This window comes from Myotis lucifugus, unplaced genomic scaffold (genome assembly GCF_000147115.1).
Source record: "Myotis lucifugus unplaced genomic scaffold, Myoluc2.0 scaffold_295, whole genome shotgun sequence".
NCBI lineage: Eukaryota > Metazoa > Chordata > Mammalia > Chiroptera > Vespertilionidae > Myotis > Myotis lucifugus.
Window position 1 is genome coordinate 960761 of NW_005871343.1, and position 20322 is coordinate 981082.

The window sequence follows — 20322 nt, forward strand, 5'->3', positions numbered from 1 at the left end:
ATGCCCCAAATCCCACATGTTTCCATGGAGAGAATGTTATCTCAGGGACATCTATTAGCCATTACTTCTTTAAGTCAAAGACTTAACACCAACAGGTCAGACACCTGCCGGGGAAAGCAACATTGTTCCTTCATCCTGGCTGCCCACCCGGCACCTTACACAGAGTAGGTCTATGTAAGGAGGTCACAAAAGTCTAGGGGTTGCTAGAGAATCAACGCAAGAAGGAAGAAGGCAAAGCTGCTTTTCGCTTCTAGGGGAGTTTTGTAAGCACACAATGTTTGCTTTAAATATGAAAAGTTTATCTCCTTCCTGCTGCCTCAGCAACTGTCAGTCCTACACTCATATGTTTGATTTTTAAAAGTAGGAAATTTTTAACAGAGCTTGAATGCACATGAGAGTGAAGCAGTACATACAGGGCCTTGGCATAGTCAGGCCCGCCTTTTATTTCTGTAAATAAATAAAATGGATCAAGGGCGGAAGGGAGAAAGGGAGGGAGGAAGGGGGGGGAAAGGGGGAGAGAGAGAGAGAGAGAGAGAGAGAGCGAGAGAAAATGAACCAGATGAATACCAGCAGATTCAGAATTTCAACAAGAGAGCCAGGGCCCATAATTATCTGCTTGTCAATTTAAACATTCAGAATTACTGTGTCTAAACAGAAAGGGGAGAAAATGCAATTGGAAGTCCTCATCCTGAGGTGGCCCCACAGGCTCTGGTTGGAAGGACCAGTACAAAAACCGGACCATAAGCTATGTTCATTTCAGTTAAGTAGGAAAGGCCACAACTCAACTACATGCCACTATTTAGTAGCTGGGTGATCTTTCACAAAACAACTGAACTGGCTGTGCCTTGGTTTCCCCTTCTATGAAATGGGCATTGCCCTGGCTGGTGTGGCGCAGGTTCGATTCCAAGTCAAGGGCATGTACCTGGGTTGCAGGTTTGATCCCCAGCTCTGCGGTCTGGGCACGTGGAGGAGGCAACCAATCAGTGTGTCTCTCTCACATCGATTTCTTCTGTCTCTCCCCCTCCCCCCTCTGTCCATTCTGCTCTCTCTAAAGAAATAAAGGGAAAAAATACCCTTAGGTGAGGATTAACAAAAAAATAAAATTAAAATAAATAAAATGGGTATAATTATGGGACCTCCCTCAAAGGGTTATTATGAGGATTAAATGCATTATTCGGACAAAGAGTTTAACACAGTGCTTGGAACACAGTAAAGCCAGCATGACTGTTTACACTATTTCAACAGAAATTCATTTGTATAATGTTCAAAGTATATACAGTGACTCAGACTTATGACTCAAACAGGAGGATTTGATCAGCCTGCTCTGGACTAGATATGATATACTCACATGCCCACAATTGAAGGTCACAGCATTTCGCTCCAGCTTAAAGATTCTTATCCCTACTTTGACATTTTGTGTATATACAAATAGTTCTTCATTGACTTTTCCCATTTAGGTTGGATGGATAATGCTAGTTACTATGGGATCATCTCCTATTGAATCTGTAGTTGCTGCTGGCAATATATTTGTCGGACAGGTAAGTTGTAATGTTAAAAAATAAAACAAAACATCTGCTCAAATGGATACTCTTCCCAGAAAGTAGGATTTTAAAAGAACTATGTTATTTCTTTCAGTGCAAGGGGAAGGGTGTCAAAATAGAAAACAGTCAGTATTGACAAAGTCCAGGATTCCAGAGAAAGAGGGGGAAAAATGAGAGCAAGAGGGGGAGGAGGAGTTGAAATCCATTCCAAGAGTCTGGGTGCACTAATATAGTATTTCGGTTCTTGAACATTCATGGACAGGAAGAAAGACTGACTCATTTACCAAAAACATCGGGCTTCTTGTATACAGCTTCTCAGTACATCTTTTCTATTTGAACTGGTGAGGTCTCTGGCTCACCCTTCTGAGGCTAGCAGCTCATCCCCTCGAAGGGAACTCACCATGTATCTCGAAGCTGCTAACGTGCCCAGGCACCCCAAGTATAGGGCTTGTGGTAATGAAGGAGACCAAGAAAGGCTCTCAACCAACAACCAGGCAGCTGTATGAATACTCAAGCTCATTCTCCCTTTTCTTTATTGGCCAACACTATCTTTGCTGAGCCTGAAGAAAAATGTTGATGAACAAAAGCATTTTTATCTCTCACCCATCAGGCAAAGTGTCTCTTTGCTTGACATCCCTTTAAGAAAGAAAAAAAAAGTGCCAACAGATATCCCTCAAAACAGCAGCATTCCTGAGGGGTGGACACGTAATAAATGGTAATGATCATCTCATCATTCAGATACGTAGCTCCAGGCAGAATGGCATCACACACCACAGAAACCCAGTATGAATGCTTGCTGTCAGGGCTGCCCCAGGAAACTGGATTTGAAGTGAAAATCAAGTCAGCCAGGAAAGCACACAGCCCAAATCCTAGGCTTACAACTGCTCCAGGCAGACTGGGCCTTATTGGTAAGCCCAGCTTGCTAGCTGGGAGCAGAGTCTTTAGAGCGGGGCCCATATTCCTTCCGTAGGAATTGAAATTATTATAATTATAGTCATAAACTCTCTCAGGACTAATTAGGGCACCATCTTGAGTTGATTACTCCTACCTGCAGGGTAAGAGGACTCATGTACTGAGTTTCAATTTAGTCCATAAATTGGAGCTCAACACATTCAATCTTTTCAAACAATTAGAAATAATGAGGGGAAAATTGTAAAATTGCACACATGCTTCTGTGGTGCTCAATTTGGTACTTAATATGCTAAAAGTACAGCTATTATTTATGGAGAGCCCCACGCTGCAGGCACCGGCTCTCCTTAATGGGACTCAAGCCTTTACAACTACACCCTCTCCAATTCCTTTCCGCCCAAGAGGAAGAGGGGTGTCTCTGATTCTCAATGAGAAAAGGGCCTGTGGGCCCCTGTCCTTGTTATTGCTGGTATTTTTTTTTTATACTTGTGTTTCTGTTTCCCTGTGGTATTAGCAAAGTGACTTAGGGTCTGTCGCATGAAGCTGGAAGATGGGAAGTTAAAGAAGCTCGGGAATCACAAGGCCAGGCCACTGGGTAGAGTTATTTGGCCAATGATGTTCCCACCTTTGAAAAGTGTACACAGCCAGCAGAATTCAGTCCTAGGCTAGGTGGGGGCCTTAGGCGAATTGGCCTTGCAAGCTTTGCAAACAACACATGACTCTATCCTGTAAGTGCACTGCCCTAGAGTCCAAATAAGCCAGACACCTATGGTGGGGGTCCTCAAACTCAGCATGCACAGGAGCACCTGGAAGCCTTATTAAAACGGGGTGCTGGCCCCACCCCCAGAGCCTCTGATTCAGCATGTCTACAAAGTTCCCCACGTGCTGCTGATAGAGCTGGTCTGAGGTCCGCTCTTAGAAATACTGCATTTAGAGAATAGAAATGTCAGTAGGTTGCAATAAAGTCCCAAAATTTCAAAGGTAATGTTTAATCTGGTCACACTTTCTTTTCAGTCAGAGTCCCCACTGCTGGTCCGACCGTACTTACCATACATCACCAAGTCCGAACTCCACGCAATTATGACCGCCGGGTACGCTACCATTGCCGGAAGTGTCTTGGGCGCATACATTTCTTTCGGGGTAAGAATATTTGGGGATTGACTTATGGAAATACAACCTCGTCTTTCCTTGCTATTATTTCTTTTCTTTTTTTTCCCCATTGCTGCTGGATAAGGAGACCAAAAGAGTATCCTTTTTGCTGTATAGTTGGTCACAATTCCTTTGGCATTTGAATGGAGTGGCCTTTTGGGGGTTTCACTTTCATATCCTTGTCACCTAAATGTGAATTATATCCACCCATAATAGAATGAAATCATATTATGAGGTTACTTTTGCTGAAAATTTAAATTATATTAAAAATTAAACTATTCTGACATTAGCAGAGGCGATCTAGACCAGGGTCAGCAGACTAAGGCTCATGAGCCAAATCTAGATCACTCCCTTTTTTTCTAATAAAATTGAAGTTTTATTAGAAACCAGCTACTCCCATTCGTTTCTGTACAGCAGCTTTCATGCTATAGCATTGAATAGTTGTGGCCCCCAAGGCCAAAATTGTTTACTCCATCGCCCTTTACAGAAAATGCTGTCTGACCTCTGGCCTAGAGCAGTGGTTCTCAAACCTTGCCATACATTAGAATCACCAAGGAGCTTTTAGAAGCCCTCATGCCCAAACCCATAACCCAGAGTAATTAAACCTGAATCTCTTGGGATGAGACCCAGGAATCAATATTTTTTTTAAACTCCCCAGATTCCAATGTACAGCCCAGTTGAGAGCTGGTGGCCTGTGGTATGGGGCTGGAGAATGTTATGATAACTGGTGCACAGAGCTGTACATAGATGGAACCCGTATTGGAGAAATGGAATAACACACCAGCTGTGTGAACCAGTGATTAGGAATTCTCACAAGACAGATGTGTTTCATTCCAGGACTACGTCTGGGCCTTGGAAAGCCAGTCAATAAAAAGAGGGAAGAAGAAAAGGAGCAAGGATACCTCAGGAATAGCAGTTTGACCAGATCTCCAGTTGGGAGTAGGGAGAGGTGCTGATTCTAGAATTCTGAAACTATAAGTGAGAATGCAGAAACAATTAGGGTGACAGGGAGGAAAAGGGAAAGAGTTTAAGTAGACCAGCAGTGAGGAAAACAGAAATAGTTTACAGATTAAAGGGATTCTGGGTAAATTAATATTATGTAAAGACTCAAAGGATTTCAGGATAGCAGAGGAAAGATGGAGAGGGGTACATCCATGCCTGTACCCCACAGGTAGCCCCTATCTAAATTGATGACATAATGGATGGGCTTTGAACATTCAAAAGCACAACAGAGAGGTGGAGGAGCTTCTTTGAAAGTTCCTACAGTGCAAGATAATCCTCTTCTGAAATGATCTGAGTTGTTTGTACTTCTCCTCAAGGATGTGATTAATTCACTCAAATTCCTCTCTTCTCCCTCTGACTCTCAAGGTGATGCCGATTTGGCTAAGTAAGCTCTCCCAAGCCTCCAAAGAAATATTGTTTTCTGACATAGAATCAATTCCTGCCCATCTTTTCCCTTGGAAGACTTTTGGGACCTTTATTCTGAACACAACAGAAGAGCTATACCTAAGTTGGCCTTTTTTCTCCTGAAATCACAGGTTTCACCCACCCATTTGTTGACGGCTTCAGTTATGTCAGCACCTGCATCACTGGCTGTTGCTAAACTCTTTTGGCCTGAGACAGAAACACCTAAAATAACCCTCAAGAATGCCATGAAAATGGAAACTGGGTAAGTGGAACACGTTCACCTAGTTCATCACTACACAACCAGAGGGGGAGGGAGGTCCAAATTTAAGGTGATCATCAGAGAGCACAGTGAATTAACAGTAGTGAAACAAATTTAATTTCCCAGTGGCTATTTAGACTTCACCCAAAAAAATCTTGTTTTCACACTGGAGGAAAATCTTTCTAAATACCTGAATATCAGTACAATTCCTTGACTGTTAAATGTAGATATTTCACTTTAAATATAGTATGGTGTTCATTGAGCTTAAGACCATTGGAAAGCCATGGGATAATCACTTCTAGAAGTTTATTATATAACTAGAGGCCTGGTGCACAAATTCATGCACGGGTGGGGTCCCTAGGCCTGGCCAGCAATCGGGGCCCGTCAGGGCAGCAGGCCAGGGGGACGGACTGTGGGAGGTTGGCCAGCTGCAGGAGGTTGGCTGTGGGAGCACACTGACCACCAGGGGGCAGCACCTGCATTGAGCATCTGCCCCTTGGTGGACAGTGCGCATCAAAGCAACCGGTTGTTCAGTCTTTCAGTCGCTTAGGCTTTTATATATATAGATAGGGAAGAGACAGTGTGATATAATAATCCTTAGCCCCTCATTGGTTCATTTTCTTTGGCTCTGTGGAAAAGAAAAAAAAGGTGGGAGAGACTAAGGGATTTAGGATGTTCAAGAGTGTTTCATGAAATCACAGAATTAACCAACATGTTTTTGAGATTCATCCTTTGTTCGTATTATAGGGAAAGTCCTAACCATGAGTGAAAAGCAAGTTGTTGAATGTATATATGAAATATGTGTGATTCCACTTATAAAGTTAGCAAATGTGTAAACCTACACAGCATATTATTTAGGGATACAGACAAGTAGGAAAATTGAAAAGAAAGAGAATGATCAGCAAATTTTAAGGGAGCCAGGTACTTCTGAGGTTAGAGAGAAGAAGATGAGACTAAGAAAGAGCACTGGGGGCCAGGAAGGTGAGACTCAAAGGTGATAGTCACGTTCCATTTCTTAAGTGAGGTTATGGACATTCAGACCTTCCTTGAACTGTTAGTTCTTACATAATGAATATTTTCTAAATATTCTCTGATAGCTATTTTTAATTAGAGATAATTTTTAAAACCTAAAGTTTTATCTTTTCCTAATTTTTATATTATAATGACTCCATATGAAAAGAGTAATATAACACATACCCATCACCTACACTCTGCCACCATGATTTCATAGGATTCAGGTGAGTATTTTGACTCAGACATGGGCCTGAGAGCTGGTCTCTCCACCCAAATGAGCTTTGATTAGGCCATTCCCATACATGTGATATCCATCCGCAGAAAACTCATCGGTAATTCTGGGATTACTATTTTTTGATAAAGTGATTCAAGGAATCTCCTAGAAGCCGCAACGCAGGGAGCCTCCGCATCCATCTCCCTGGTGGCAAACATCGCTGTGAATCTGATTGCCTTCATAGCCTTGTTGTCTTTTATGAACTCAGCGCTGTCCTGGTTCGGAAACATGCTCGACTACCCACAACTAAGTTTCGAGGTATAATTCTACTATGTTTCTCCTCCATTTTATTTCTGCCTATCTTTCTTAAAACTAAGAAAAGGTTTCTGAACAGTTTTCCCTAATGCCTATAGCACACTCTTACCTAATGTACGCACTTACCGTGTAACCCCCATCTTCTCACCCTCTCTTCCCTCTCTTAACATCCTCCTCCCCTCCAATATTCAGTCATTCTCTCCTGACCCCATCCCAAGAATCCAGATTGCTTCAAATGACCAATTCCAACCCTGATTCCTAATGGATAAAGATGGGCAAGGGTGTGTGAAGGGATTTTTATGCCTCAAGGAAACACAGAAGGGGCAGGAACAATCTTGTATGTAGGTTGAGGCAGAAGCAAATCACCATTCTAATAAAGTATCTGTTTTTGGTTTCTGTAGCTAATATGCTCCTACATCTTCATGCCCTTCTCCTTCATGATGGGAGTGGACTGGCAGGACAGCTTTATGGTTGCCAAACTCTTAGGTTATAAGACATTCTTCAATGAATTTGTGGCTTATGAGCATCTCTCAAAATTGATCAATTTAAGGAAAGAGGCTGGACCCAAATTTGTGAATGGTGTGCAGCAATATATGTCGGTGAGTAAATCTTTTGATGTTCAGTGCACCTTTTCATCACGTACATACATTCATCAGATAGTTACTGGTGCCTCTGTGTGTCAGACAGCATGGCAGGCACTTGGGATGCATCAAGAAAATAAAACATACCAAAATCCCTGGTCTCATGGAGCTCATTGTGTACTTAGCACCTCATAATTTTCAGTTATGTTGAGTTAATCAGTGTGTGTGTGTGTGTGTGTGTACAGAGAAACACAACTAATCCTTATCACTGTGATCATTTACTTTTGAGCACTATGGAGCTGGGACTGAAATTAACCAATCAGCAAATACTTATTGAATACCTTCTATGTACAACATACTTAGGTACTGAGGCCACAGTACTGAACAAGTGATGAGGCCTAAGCCCTAATGGGGCTCATAGTCTAATAATCTTGAAGGTCCCTTCCTTCCAGCTTAAGCAATTCTATGAACTCTGAGAAACCACAACATAGTGCCTGGACATCCTAGACACATTGCCACCCTCCAAGTGGATGAGAGAAGAGAAGGTCAGGGTCTGTGATCAGAACCTCTGAGACAAGTATCCCATAACTATGTTTCTTAGTTACTAATGTTGTGGCCTCACCCCATAACAAAGAAACAGAATTTCCGGAGGATGAGGCCCAGAAATCAGGATTTTAAAAAAGATTCCCAGGTGATTCTAATGTGCAGCCAAGGTTGATAACCACTGGTCTAGATGAAGTGAAATGTTTTCCATCCCCAGCTGCCAGCTGCCAGGAGAAAGTGGTTCTGTTAATGAGCACAGCAAGCTCACAGTTCTGGCAATGCTGAGCAGGTTTGCCAACAGGTTATTAAGGGGATGGAGGAAAGAACAATAGAGCTGATTTGGGTTGGAGGTGAGTCCAACCAGAGGCAGGCACACAAAGGACATTTGGAAATATGAGCTCACTGTCTTCTACTAATGTTGAGTCGTGATGGGAAAAGCACTTTTTTATTTTCCAGATCTTATTTCCAATCAACAAAATGGGGTGAGTCCCTGCAAGTTCTTGTTTACTAACCAAGAAGTGTGTGTTTCGGGGGAGGGACAACAATCTCCTAGGAAAGGTACCCTGTAACTGTAGCTGGAGTGTGAGATCTGGATGCAAGAGGCAAAAACCCAATGTAATCCATTGAATTATGGCCACTGCTGATCTCCGTTTAAGAGATCAGAACATGTATGCAGCACCCACATACACAGAATGAGCTCTTTATTTCTCAATCATGTTCTCTTTCTTAACCATAATGTCTTGCATGTTTGCTTACATGTAATACAAACTGTGGTACAGAATTCAAAGGGTACAAAATGATGTAGAGGGAAAAGTAAGTCATTCTCCCTATTCTCTGCTCCCAGCCTCTCTCCCAGTACCATATTAGGCTCTCTGTTCTTAGCCTTGCTCATCGCATGTAATGACATATTTCAGATGCCTTTCCATATCATTGTCTGTGTCATGGTATTCTATTGTACAGGCACATTGCAATTTATTGTAACCAGTCCCTTGCTGATGAACAATATTACCAATTTTTTGCTGTTGGAGGTAATGCTGCAATGAATGTCCTTGTACATATGGCATCTTTGCAAGGAGAGCTGTAGGATCTATTATTAATTTCCTAGTACATGCAGCCCATTCCATCATGTAATCTTGCACATTTATGGGAAAAGGCAAAATGCAATCATCCCAGCCTCCTTTTCCTCTTATTATACAACCCTCCATGGCCACAGCTGTGTACTCCGTTCCCATAACTCCCCAGAAAGGAGAAAGAGGAGTCTCGGTCCTTTATGCCATTTCCCTCCCTATGGTCTCTTAATAGGCTGGCCCGTTTTTTAAGACGACTGAACTAAATGAAAAGCACTAGAGGAAGCAGGGGATGAGAATGAGCTTGTTCAGAAACATTGGACTGCTCGAATACTTGAAATATCTTTTTCCTGCCTGCTATAAGCACACTGATTGACAACCAACAAAGGAGTTCTCAGAAACCAGGAACAAGAAGAGGGGCCTTATAATCAACAAAAATTGCCATGACCACTTGAGTCTTAAATGTGAGCTTTTAAAAATTCCAGTTGCCCTGACCATTTTGACTCAGTGGATAGAGCATCAGCCTTCGGACTGAAGGGTCCCGGGTTCGATTCCAGTCAAGGGCATGTACCTTGGTTGCGGGCACATCCCCAGTAGGGGGTGTGCAGGAGGCAGCTGATCAATGTTTCTCTCTCATCGATGTTTCTAACTCTCTATCCCTCTTCCTTCCTCTCTGTAAAAAATCAATAAATATATATTTTTAAAAATTCCAGTTAGTGCCCTGGCCAGTGTTGCTCAGTTGTTTAAACATCATCCCATGCACCAAAAGGTCGCTGGTTCAATTCCCAGTCAGAGCACAAGCCCGAGTTGCAGGCTCAATCCTGCAGTTGGGGTGCATGCAGGAGACAACTGATTGATGTTTCTCTCTCTCTCTCTCTCTCTCTCTCTCAAATCAATGAAAACATACATATTTTTAAAAATCTAGTGAGTGAAAAAGGGGGAAAAGGCACCACCACTTTGAATGTAGCATTGGCCTTGTTTGTTCTTTGAACCAAATCATAGATTTTTCAGGATTTTGGAAAAGAAAATTATTGCCTCCTTGTGGGGGGTGCCTTTACCAGATTGGGTATACCTCTGGTGAACAACAAAGTCCACTGAATCTCTGAGCCTCCTTCCTACAGTAGGTCCCTCAGTCTGAGAAAGAATTATCTGGCCAGAGCAACACCTCTTGACTATCAGAATAGAGGCGGAGGGCCATGTTCATGGTTTTACAAATTCACCTTCCATCATCTCACTGCCCTGTGAGAAGGACTGTTCACTCTCCCCCTTCTAAGCAGGCACCTAATATTCCCATGGGATGTTCAGAGCTGAGGAACAAAGAAAGGAAAGCAAGCACACACCACACCCATACTGAGAGGAACTCCTGAGGTATCTCTGAGCTTCCTCTTGCCTAGTAGAATTCATTTTAACACATTCTTTTTACTGAAATATAGTTTACATACCAAAAGGCCCGTTTTGGGTGTACATGAGTTTTGACAAATGTGTCCCCTGTGTAACCATGACCACAAGCAAGATATAGAACATTTCCATCACACCTAGCAAGTGTCCCACGTCCCACTGTAGTCAACAACTCTCCTCCCCAGCCCCGGGCAGCAAGGACCTTTCTTTCACTATCGATTACTTTTGCTTATTTTAGAATTTCATATAAATGGATTCACTTAGCATTCGTGTTGTTGCATATATTAGTTATTTTTATTGCAGAGTAGTATTCTATTTTATGGATAGCCACAATTTGTCCATCTGCCTGTTGAAGGACATTTGAGTTATTTCCAGCTTGGGGCTGTTATGAATAAAGCTACTACAGGTATTCATGAACAGTTTTCTTGTGGACATACATATTTACTTCTCCTGGGAAAATTCCTAGGAGTGGGATTTCTGGTGGCACAGCAATGTTACGTTAACTTGATAAGAAACTACCGAGTACATTTGTATTTTACAAACAGGCTATGTCAAGCTTACGCTCCCACCAATGATGTACAAGAGCTCCAATTGCTCCACATCTTTGCCAACATTTGCTATTGTCCACCTTTTTAGCCATTTTAGTAGACTCAGTGGTATCTCATTGTTTTAATTTGCATTTCCTGGTGAGTAAGGATGAACATCTTCTCATGTGCTTATTGGTCATTCATATGTCTTTTGTGAAATCTGTTTTTTTTAATTGGGTGCTTGTCTTCTTACTAATGAGTTATAACAGTTCTTTATACATTCTGAATAAGTCCTTTGTCAAATAAATGTAATGTGGATATTTTCTGGGACCAATTTTGTATCTTTAGTAGTTAGTACTGTGCCTGTCACATTATAATAGGTGGCCTGGTCATATTGATGTTAGAAGCTATCATTGTAAGCAGAAAGTAGCAATTTGTAGAGGCCAAGACCACCAACCTCAATTTTTTTTTCTTAAACAACTTTTTAAATCTCTTTTTTATTGATTTTTAGAGAGAGAAAATATTGATGTGAGAGAGAAACATTGATCGGTCGCCTCCCATACACACCCCGACCAGGGATCAAACCCACAACCTGGGTATGTGCCCTGACCTGGAATCGAACTGGCTACCTTTCAGTGCATGGGATGATGCTCAACCAACTGAGCTACACCAGCCTGGGCAAACCTCAAGTCTTTTATAGAGTCTCTGAATCCACATAGTCTCTTTTTCCTTCCTCAAAATTCAAGGGGAGATGGAAAAAGAGTGTCATGCCCCCAACAAGTGTTAGACACCATGCATTGCACATTTAGTTGTCAATACTGTTTCCATAGTCACACTAGAAAACCTGGTTAGGATGTCATATTTATAAGCTGGGTCACACCTTATATACACTTGTGTGTTTATGCTTATTTACAGATTCGTTCGGAGACCATTGCCACTTATGCTCTCTGTGGCTTTGCCAATATCAGTTCCCTAGGAATAGCAATTGGCGCACTCAGTAAGTGGAAAGAATATTATTCAACAATAGATGTGATGTAAAAATGCTTCAGCTCTCCATTTTGCTCTGTGACATGATTTGTGTTAGGAAAAAAAAAAAAGCCCTGTAAAGCAGTAAATCTTTTGGAGTCTATTTTTTATCCCTGCTCTGCAGTGCAGTTTTGCTGTGTATACCCAAGCTAACTTGAACAAGAATTTGCTCCAATGGACAGGTTCTTTTCCACCTGAGGATGACACATAGGTTTCACTTTGCATGCCAGTTCCCAGAGATTATAATGGCCACCTGGAGAAGGATGCAAGGGTTCAGTGGAAGTTCAGTGGGAAAATGCTATGATTAAATTGTGATTTCTCTCATGGGCATAGAAGTAGATGATAATGATGAATGGATTGCAAATATTTGGAATGCATCCTTGCAATGCAATTGCCTTGCCATGCCCCCAACATACCAGGAGCCTTCTGGATGAAACTGAGGACTTGTTTCTTTGTGTGGACAAACTTAGTCCCTTCCTCACACACCAGAGAACTTTGGTTGTGGAGCTCATCGCTAAGTTCTTGAATCTTGAATTTTCCAGCTTAGTTTTCTGTTTTGTTTTGTTTTTTGTTTTTTAAGTTAGCTGACCTGAGACCCCACCCCAGAACAATTCTCAAAGGCTGGGAATTTGGAATTCTACTCAATAGTCTCGACAATAATCTCTAATTCTTGCTTCTGTTTCCCAGCATCCATGGCTCCTTCCAGAAAGGATGACATCATCTCAGGGGCAATGAGAGCTCTGATTTCAGGGACCACAGCCTGCTTCATGACAGCCTGTGTCGCAGGTACCACATCCTGTCCTCTGTGTCCTGTCTCCCTGTGCCCATAGGATGGCAGCTTTCAGGGGGACAGAGCTTCCAACCTGCATATGCAGCATATGCTGCTGCAGAAAGTTGAGAGGCAGAGCTGCCTGTAAGCATGTTGTAAAGTGAAATGTGTGGGGCACGATGGAGAAGCTAAGACCCGAAGGAGAGTTCAGAGGCTTTGTTAATGAATACACTGAATGGCATCTGTTCCGCTTCCAGGCATTCTCTCTGGCACACCTGTAGATGTCAGCTGTCACCACATTTTAGAGAATGTCTTCAACTCCAGTTTACCTAGAAACACAACCAATGTGGTATCTTGTTGCCAGACTCTCTTGAGCAGGTATTGTATTCTTGATTATTACTTCTTTATATCCCTTATAGACCCCATTCACTTATTTTTATATCTTCATAACTCTTAACTTTATTTAAATATAAGAATGTGTGTGACCATTCTAACCCCCTTTCACTTTAACTTTTCTCAGCTAAGGCTAGGAATCATAATATTAAACAGTGCTGCTCAAGCATTTTATACGCCCCCAGCTGTGTATGAATTAGTTCACTTGAACTTTGAAACCACTGTTTAAGTTAGGCACTCTTGCTTGGGTACGCATTGGATAAAATCAGGCTTGGAGAGGCTATGTCACTTGCCTAAGAAAAATGAGTTCATGCACAATCAAGACAGAAAGACCTAAGAAAAATTAGGTTTCTGCCACAGAACCCACGCCCTTAACTAGTATCCTAGTTTCATTACTAGGTACTGCCTCCCTTGAAGGAGGTCATGCAGCACAGGTTATCCTGACAACGTGGTGATAAACTACAGCGAATGAGGGGCCACCAGTGGCCCATGCCAGCCACCCCCGTCCTGTACAGTTTCTGTTTACAAAATCAATATCCCCACCCATCTGCCCTTCTTCATATGTAAGTGTTCTAAAAGGATTGATTTGATTCTCCCTTTGTTTATTCTGGAAGAAACAGGGAAAATCCTTGAGGCCAAATAGGATTTGAGAGTCAAAACTAATTCTCCGGGGAGTCTGTCTTTAACCTGCCCTAACCAGAATGTGAGGGAGGAAATCAGCTTCCTCCCCTATGCTTTTTTCTGATGTGTCATCTTTTGCTCATCTACTGTTTCTGTTTTCTAAGGCTCAACTAACTGTTTCATTCCACTTTCCACTAGCACTGTTGTCAACGGTCCCGGCAAGGTCATCCCAGGAGGAAACCACAGCCTGTATTCTCTGAAGAACTGCTGCCAATTGTTGAATCCATCATCATTGAACTGCAGTTGGATCCCTGATGCATTCTGAGTTCAGTTACTTCTCCAACAGAACTCTAAGTACAGGTGCTGAATTTTCTACTTTGGAGAGAAAAAAAAGCTATTCTCCACAGATTGATACATCCATCATGGAATCAGCTTTAATTCGAAAGAAGAACAGGAGTGAAACCCAGCATATGTCCTGGCTGGGAATCAAACTGTGACCTCTTGGTTCCTGGGTCAATGCTCAACCACGGAGCCACACCAGCCGGGCCATCACAAGTGCTCTTCATACCGTAAAGACCATTTTGAATGAGAAAACACAAACACTAAGGTGTGGACTCACAGAAAAATGAATGTAAAAAAGGTTTTGAAATACCTTAAGTAATTTATTTATATTTTTCTTTTTGTTAATGAACAAGAGTAATTTTTTTAAATCTATGTGTAAATAGTTGATTTTCTTTTGTGCTGGTTTTAGTGGAGGTGGTGAAGAAGCAAGCTAAATACCCAAAGAACTCTTTATGTCAGAAGCATAATATACCAGGATATTTCTAGTTATTAATCATTTGTATCAAAATTTTTTTGGAACTGAATGTGCCCTTTTGGTATATAGACTTTATTTTATGGAAACATATTTATATGTCTTTTCCCTCTGTTTTTTTTTTCTTTTTTTCTGTTTTTTTCCCCCCTCTGTTCTTATGTTCTGGTGTCAGCCTTCATAAAAGCCTTTGGCTTAGTGTATCATGGAGGCCAATTATTCATATATTGGTTCTCTTTGTCTGCTATGGCTATTATTTTTCTCTCCCTTTTTAACTCTTTGCATTTTTTTATATTCTGCTTTATTTTAAAGAATCTCTTTGATGTTTCTAGTGTCTCTCTCTGACCAACTACTTTTCAAATTATGTCTGTTACCATTACTATTCCTTGGATGTTTGTAGCTCTTAGCTCTTCTCTGAGCTCTTTTTAAAAATTATTATTTCAAGGAAAACAATTACTGCCCTGTTTTTTTTTAAGCATTTTTCTTTTTCAAATTATAAAAAGTAATACCAATTTTAAAATTATATAATTTTTAAATGATGATGTTACAATGGTGTTACATCCCAATAAACTCATTAGAAGTTGAAAATGTAAGTCAAAAATCCATTTAATACACCTAACCTAAACATCATAGCTTAGCTTAGCCTACCATAAATGTGCTTAGAACACCTACATTAGCCTACAGTTGGACAATCGTCTTGAGTTTCATCTCAAGAGTAATTGCCTTCCCCTTCTCGCCAGAACTAGAAGACACAGACGGGTATTTTATAGATGTGATAGGATGGAAAAATACAAAACACAGTATCTAAAAATGCTAGCAACACAGTACACTGTAGAGTATCAGTTGTTTACCCTTGAGATTGTGTGACTGACCAGGAGCTGTGGTTCACTATCACTGCCCAGCATCAAGAGAGAGTATCTTAACATATATTACTAGCTCAGGAAAAGGTCAAAATTCAAAATTTGCAGGACAGCTTCTACTGAATGTAAGTTGCTTTCACACCATCATAAAGTTAAAAAATCATAAGTTTGGAACTATCTGAATACACACACAACTTTCTCCTCACCCTGTTGACTCCAGCTCTTTCCAGTACCATACCCCTGAGACTAATATTGTTAATTGACTGCCATATGCACCTTTCTCCAAACATATAAGAACGTTGGTTCTATACAAATAGAATGAGTCAATTTACATATCACCTTCAACTTCTTTTCAATTGGTAATATAACCTTGCAAATTCCTATAAGTCATTATGTATAGTTCTAGCTCTATCCTTCCCTTCCCACCACTGTGTGTGTGTGTGTGTGTGTGTGTGTGTGTGTGTGTGTGTGTGTGTGTGTACAATTCTACATAAATGAGATAGCAAACTACATGCTCCCAGTGAAACCTCTTAATGGAGGTTTTTGGTGCATGGTAAAGTCTATACTCTTTCTTTTAAAATATATTTTTATTGATTTCAGAGAGGAAGGGAGAAACAGAGAGAGATAGAAACATCAATGATGAGAGAGAATCATTGATTGGCTGCCTCCTGCCCAACCCTACTAGGGACTGAGCTCACAACCCAGGCATGTGACCTTGACCGGAATCAAACCCAGGACTCTCCAGTCCGCAGGCCAATGCTCTAGCCATTAAGCTAAAGCAGCCAGGGCATCTTCACTCTTCTTTAGCAGACATAGAAGCTAAAGGGATGTTTGCACACACACCCAGTTTATCCTTCACCCCGCCCCCCAGTGTCCTAAGATGGTATGTCCATGTGTTTCCTATGTGCTTCTCAGTTGTTCTCTGAGGTCACTCAGTGCTGACAACATGTGGCTGTCAGCCTAGGTACCTGGAACTTTTTTAAGCCAAAGCTGTGATATCTATAGGGTGTCCCCCAAAAATATATACATACTTTAACACCTGACAGCTCAATTTTGAAAACAAAATGTGTTTTAATAGACACTGCTTTATAATTATTCAAAGTATATGTATACACTTTTTGGGGCACCCTATATTTTGAAAAACTCTGCACTCTGTCTTGTCAGCCCACTGCCTTATTTCTAAGTCTGTGTTTACACTGATACAGTTTTCACTAATCAGAAAGCCCTTTCCAAACACAGTATTAGAAGTCCAGATATGAATGTCTCCTAATTTCAATAAAGATGGAAGTTTGCTCTACTGCTTATTATTCTCCTAATTGGTTTGCAAAAGGAGAAGGGAGCAGAAATGGCATTTCTTGCCCCAATGCAGAAACTATGGTTATAAACAAATTTTTTGACCCTATAGAAGCCTTAGGGCCTCAGGCAAAAATAAATTGGAATCACGGACCATGGAGAATTTTCTTTGATTCCCCCTAACCCCCATTGGTAGAGTCAGCATATTCAAGCAGTTAGACCTGAGTGGCAAAGTCTCTGCAACTACACTGATTACTAACATCCATTCATTTTGCAAAAACGCCCAACTAATTGTTTTTATATTTCTGTGGTTTATTTAGGCTGATAGGCTACTGTGAAGGGCTTAAGACCTGCACTTGTCCAGTGAAGCTGACTTCCAATTACAGAACAATTACAAAATCAGGCATGCTTTTAAAGAAGGTACTGAAGGACACAGTGTGCCAGGAAGGATTAAACTCCCCTGAATGTCCTGGAGTGGAGAAGGGGAGGCAATCATTCACATTTTAAACAGGCAGGAACATAGGATTTAAGACAGAGATGTCTGGTACAGGCACGCCATATGGTGCTAATGAACCACCTGGCCCTGAGAATAACTACTTTCTACAACCTGTTACTTATTTATAAAAAAATTTTTTGTTGTAAGCTCAAGCAGGAAGGAAAGTGTACATTTACCAATTCTTTTTCTGGGTCTAAGGACAGCACAAGCTTGTAACAATTGTTTGCCTTTATATCACAAAGCAATATGACTGTCTCCTGGATGTACAGTGAGTATTTTCAACTGTGGTCATTAGTGGGTTTCCTTGGCATTTTCATTTCAAAAGACTCTAAAAAATAAACAATGAATCTGCACCAAGTCAGCCCCTCTTACCCATTATATCTTTTGCAAAATGGGAAAACAGTGACTGATGTTGAGAAGGATATAGCCAGTAGCCATGCAATGGAGGAAAGCATTCAAATTACAACCTTAAGATTTAGTCCTCCTAGAACTGACAGCAACTACTTGACCATGAGAAACCAGGATTGGAATAAAATGTATGTCTTACAAGCCATGTTAACATGTAAAATCAGCCCTACATCTTCCATGTACAAACATGCTTCTGGTAATATTCATAAAACTAGAGGCCTGGTGCACAAAAATTTGTGCACTCGTGGGGGGGTCCCTCAGCCTGGCCTGTGCCCTCTAGCAGTCTGGGACTCCTCGGGGGATGACCACCTGATGGCTTAGGCCTGCTCCCTGGGGGATTGGGCCTAAGCTGGCAGTCAGACATCCCTCTGGCAGCCCGGGAGCCCTTGGGGGATGTCCACTTGCCAGCGGGGAGTAGGCCTAAGCTGCAGTCGGACATCCTTAGAGCTGCTGAGGAGGCGGGAGAGGCTCCTACCACCACCACTGTACTGGCAGCTGTCATCCTGGCTTGTGGCTGAACAGAGCTCCCCCTGTGGGAGCGCACTGACCACCAGGGGGCAGCTCCTGCATTGAGCATCTGCCCCCTGGTGGTCAGTGTGTGTTATAGTGACCAGTCATTCCCAGTCGTTCTGCTGTTAGGTCAATTTGAATATTACCCTTTTATTATATAGGATAGAGGCCTGGTGCATGGGTGGGGGCCGGCTGGTTTGCCCCGAAGGGTGTCCCGCATCAGAGTGGGGGTCCGCACTGGGGTGCCTGGCCAGCCTGGGTGAGGAGCTGAGGGCCATTTTCAGGCTGGCCACACCCCCTTTAGGGAGGGGGGTCCTGCTGGGGTGCCTGGCCAGCCCGGGTGAGGGGCTGATAGCTGTTTTCAGGCTGGCCACACCACCTTCAGGTTAGGGGTCCCCGCTGGGGTGCCTGGCCAGTCTGGGTGAGGGGCTGATGGCTGTTTGCAGGCTGGTCAAGCCCCCCAGTGGGGACCCTCACCCCATGAGGGTGTGGCCAGCCTGGGTGATGGGGCTGATGGCTGTCTGCAGGCTGGCCACAGCCCCCAGCCACCCAAGCTCCCAGTGGAGGCTGGCTGGAAGCAGGTATCTGGGATTTATTTTTCTTCTATAATTGAAACTTTGTTGCCTTGAACGGAGGCCACAGCCAGCCAGGGCAGGCGGAAACTTGGCTTCCTCCATCGCCGGGGCAACCAAGCCTCCTGCTTGCTCCAGCTCTGTGGCTGCCGGCCGCCATCTTGGTTGGGTTAATTTGCATATAGTCACTCTGATTGGCTGGTGGGCGTGGCTTGGGGCATAGCAGAGGTGCAGTCAATTTGCATGTTTTTCTTTTAATAGATTAGATAAGAGAATTGTAGAACCCTACATCATTCAGAAATGTTTCAACTCCCCTCAGCCCCCCTACTCCCTGCCCCCAGACATGTAGAGCCACCAAACCCATGGCTAACAGCAGAGTTGGGGCAGTATCCCTGGTCTAATCTAAATCCCTTCAACTGCAGAGTAACCACCTCGTTGTTTGATTGTTTACACACATGTCTGTCTGACCACGAGACTACTAATTCCTATGTATCTCCAGTACCTAGGATCTGGCATCTAGTAGACATTTGGTAAACGTTTATTCAATGAATAAGTGAAGATTGCAAAATGGCTAACCTTCACATAAGCAGACAGTTAACTGGATCACTGTTGAAAACTTTTTAAAATCTCATCAAAATTACACACTCATAAAAATTGCAAAGGCTATGCAAGTGAGAAGTTGGAAATTGCCTCCCACTTCAATCTCATTCCTACCATAAGTCAGCCACAGTTAACACTTTGGTGTCGCTGCTAATTTTTCTCTGTATAATAAACAATACAATAAGTGATAACTAGCAAACTGGAGTGGTGAGTCATCTTTATTTTTAAATATGGAACATTTCACAAATTTGCATCTCATCCTTGCACAGGGGCCTTGCTAATCTTCTCTGTATCGTTCCAATTTTAGTATGTGTGCTGCCGAAGAGAGCACAGGTGAGGCTTCTTTCAAGCTCAAAGCCTGAAGCACTTCACCTTCCATCTCTTGGTAATGTCAGGCACAGGGTTTGGCTTGTCCTACATGAACTGTGTTGTACAGTAATTAGCAAACAAAGTTCAGGAGACTGGCCTTCCTGATCATCTATCTGCAAGGCCAGCCTGCAATTTAGTAGTGTTGTCTTTGTTGAAACTAAATGGAATCATTAAAAACATCCCAACACCCAGCATGAATACGAGTATTTACCCGTAACCAGATTCCTTCTGCTTATCTGAGCCATTGTCCTGCTATCACATTTGGAAAAGCTCTTTCAAGAAATGGAAAACAACCAGCTGGTTGCTACTTCAGCAGCTAAGATTTCGGCTCTGGAGTGGAACTACCAGTATTCAAATCCTGGCCCCTTTACCTTTGATATAACCTCTCTACCTATCTCAGTGTCCCCATCTGTAAAATGCAAATAAACATATCTTCTCTCCCATATTTTTGTGATAATTAAATAAGTTAATTCAATGTAAAGCACTTAGAAGCATGCCTCACAGAAAAAGACTATATAATACACTTTTTTTTCATTGAGGTATAACTTAATATACAGCAACTACACAGAATTGAAGTGTACAGTCTGATGATTTTTGACAAATGTATACACCCATGTATGTGACTTCACCCCAGTCGAGATGGATTGCATTTCCTTCATTTTAGAACAGT

General features: G+C 42.2%; 1 protein-coding gene and 1 non-coding gene across 9 annotated transcripts in view; one reads left to right on the top strand and one right to left on the bottom strand.

The window, feature by feature from the left end:
- SLC28A3 (solute carrier family 28 member 3) overlaps positions 1-15132 on the top strand; it is a 54117-nt gene extending 38985 nt beyond the window's left edge. For 6 of the 8 annotated variants that reach the window (XM_023763629.1, XM_023763630.1, XM_006100023.3 and 3 more), the window contains 9 exons: positions 1458-1538; positions 3465-3590; positions 5138-5268; positions 6643-6811; positions 7210-7407; positions 11840-11921; positions 12638-12736; positions 12977-13097; positions 13932-15132. In XM_023763629.1, the coding sequence (XP_023619397.1) occupies positions 1458-1538; positions 3465-3590; positions 5138-5268; positions 6643-6811; positions 7210-7407; positions 11840-11921; positions 12638-12736; positions 12977-13097; positions 13932-14058 (1134 nt within the window). In that variant the 3' untranslated portion in view covers positions 14059-15132. Of the gene's footprint in view, positions 1-1457; positions 1539-3464; positions 3591-5137; positions 5269-6642; positions 6812-7209; positions 7408-11839; positions 11922-12637; positions 12737-12976; positions 13098-13931 lie in introns of those variants that run through there. The other 2 variants (XM_023763627.1, XR_002831980.1) reach the window with 2 other exon arrangements.
- A 4375-nt stretch (positions 15133-19507) lies between these two features.
- LOC111828195 lies at positions 19508-19614 on the bottom strand. Its single transcript, XR_002831984.1, has one exon. It is a non-coding gene; the product is annotated as a U6 spliceosomal RNA (small nuclear RNA).
- Positions 19615-20322: the final 708 nt, after the last annotated feature.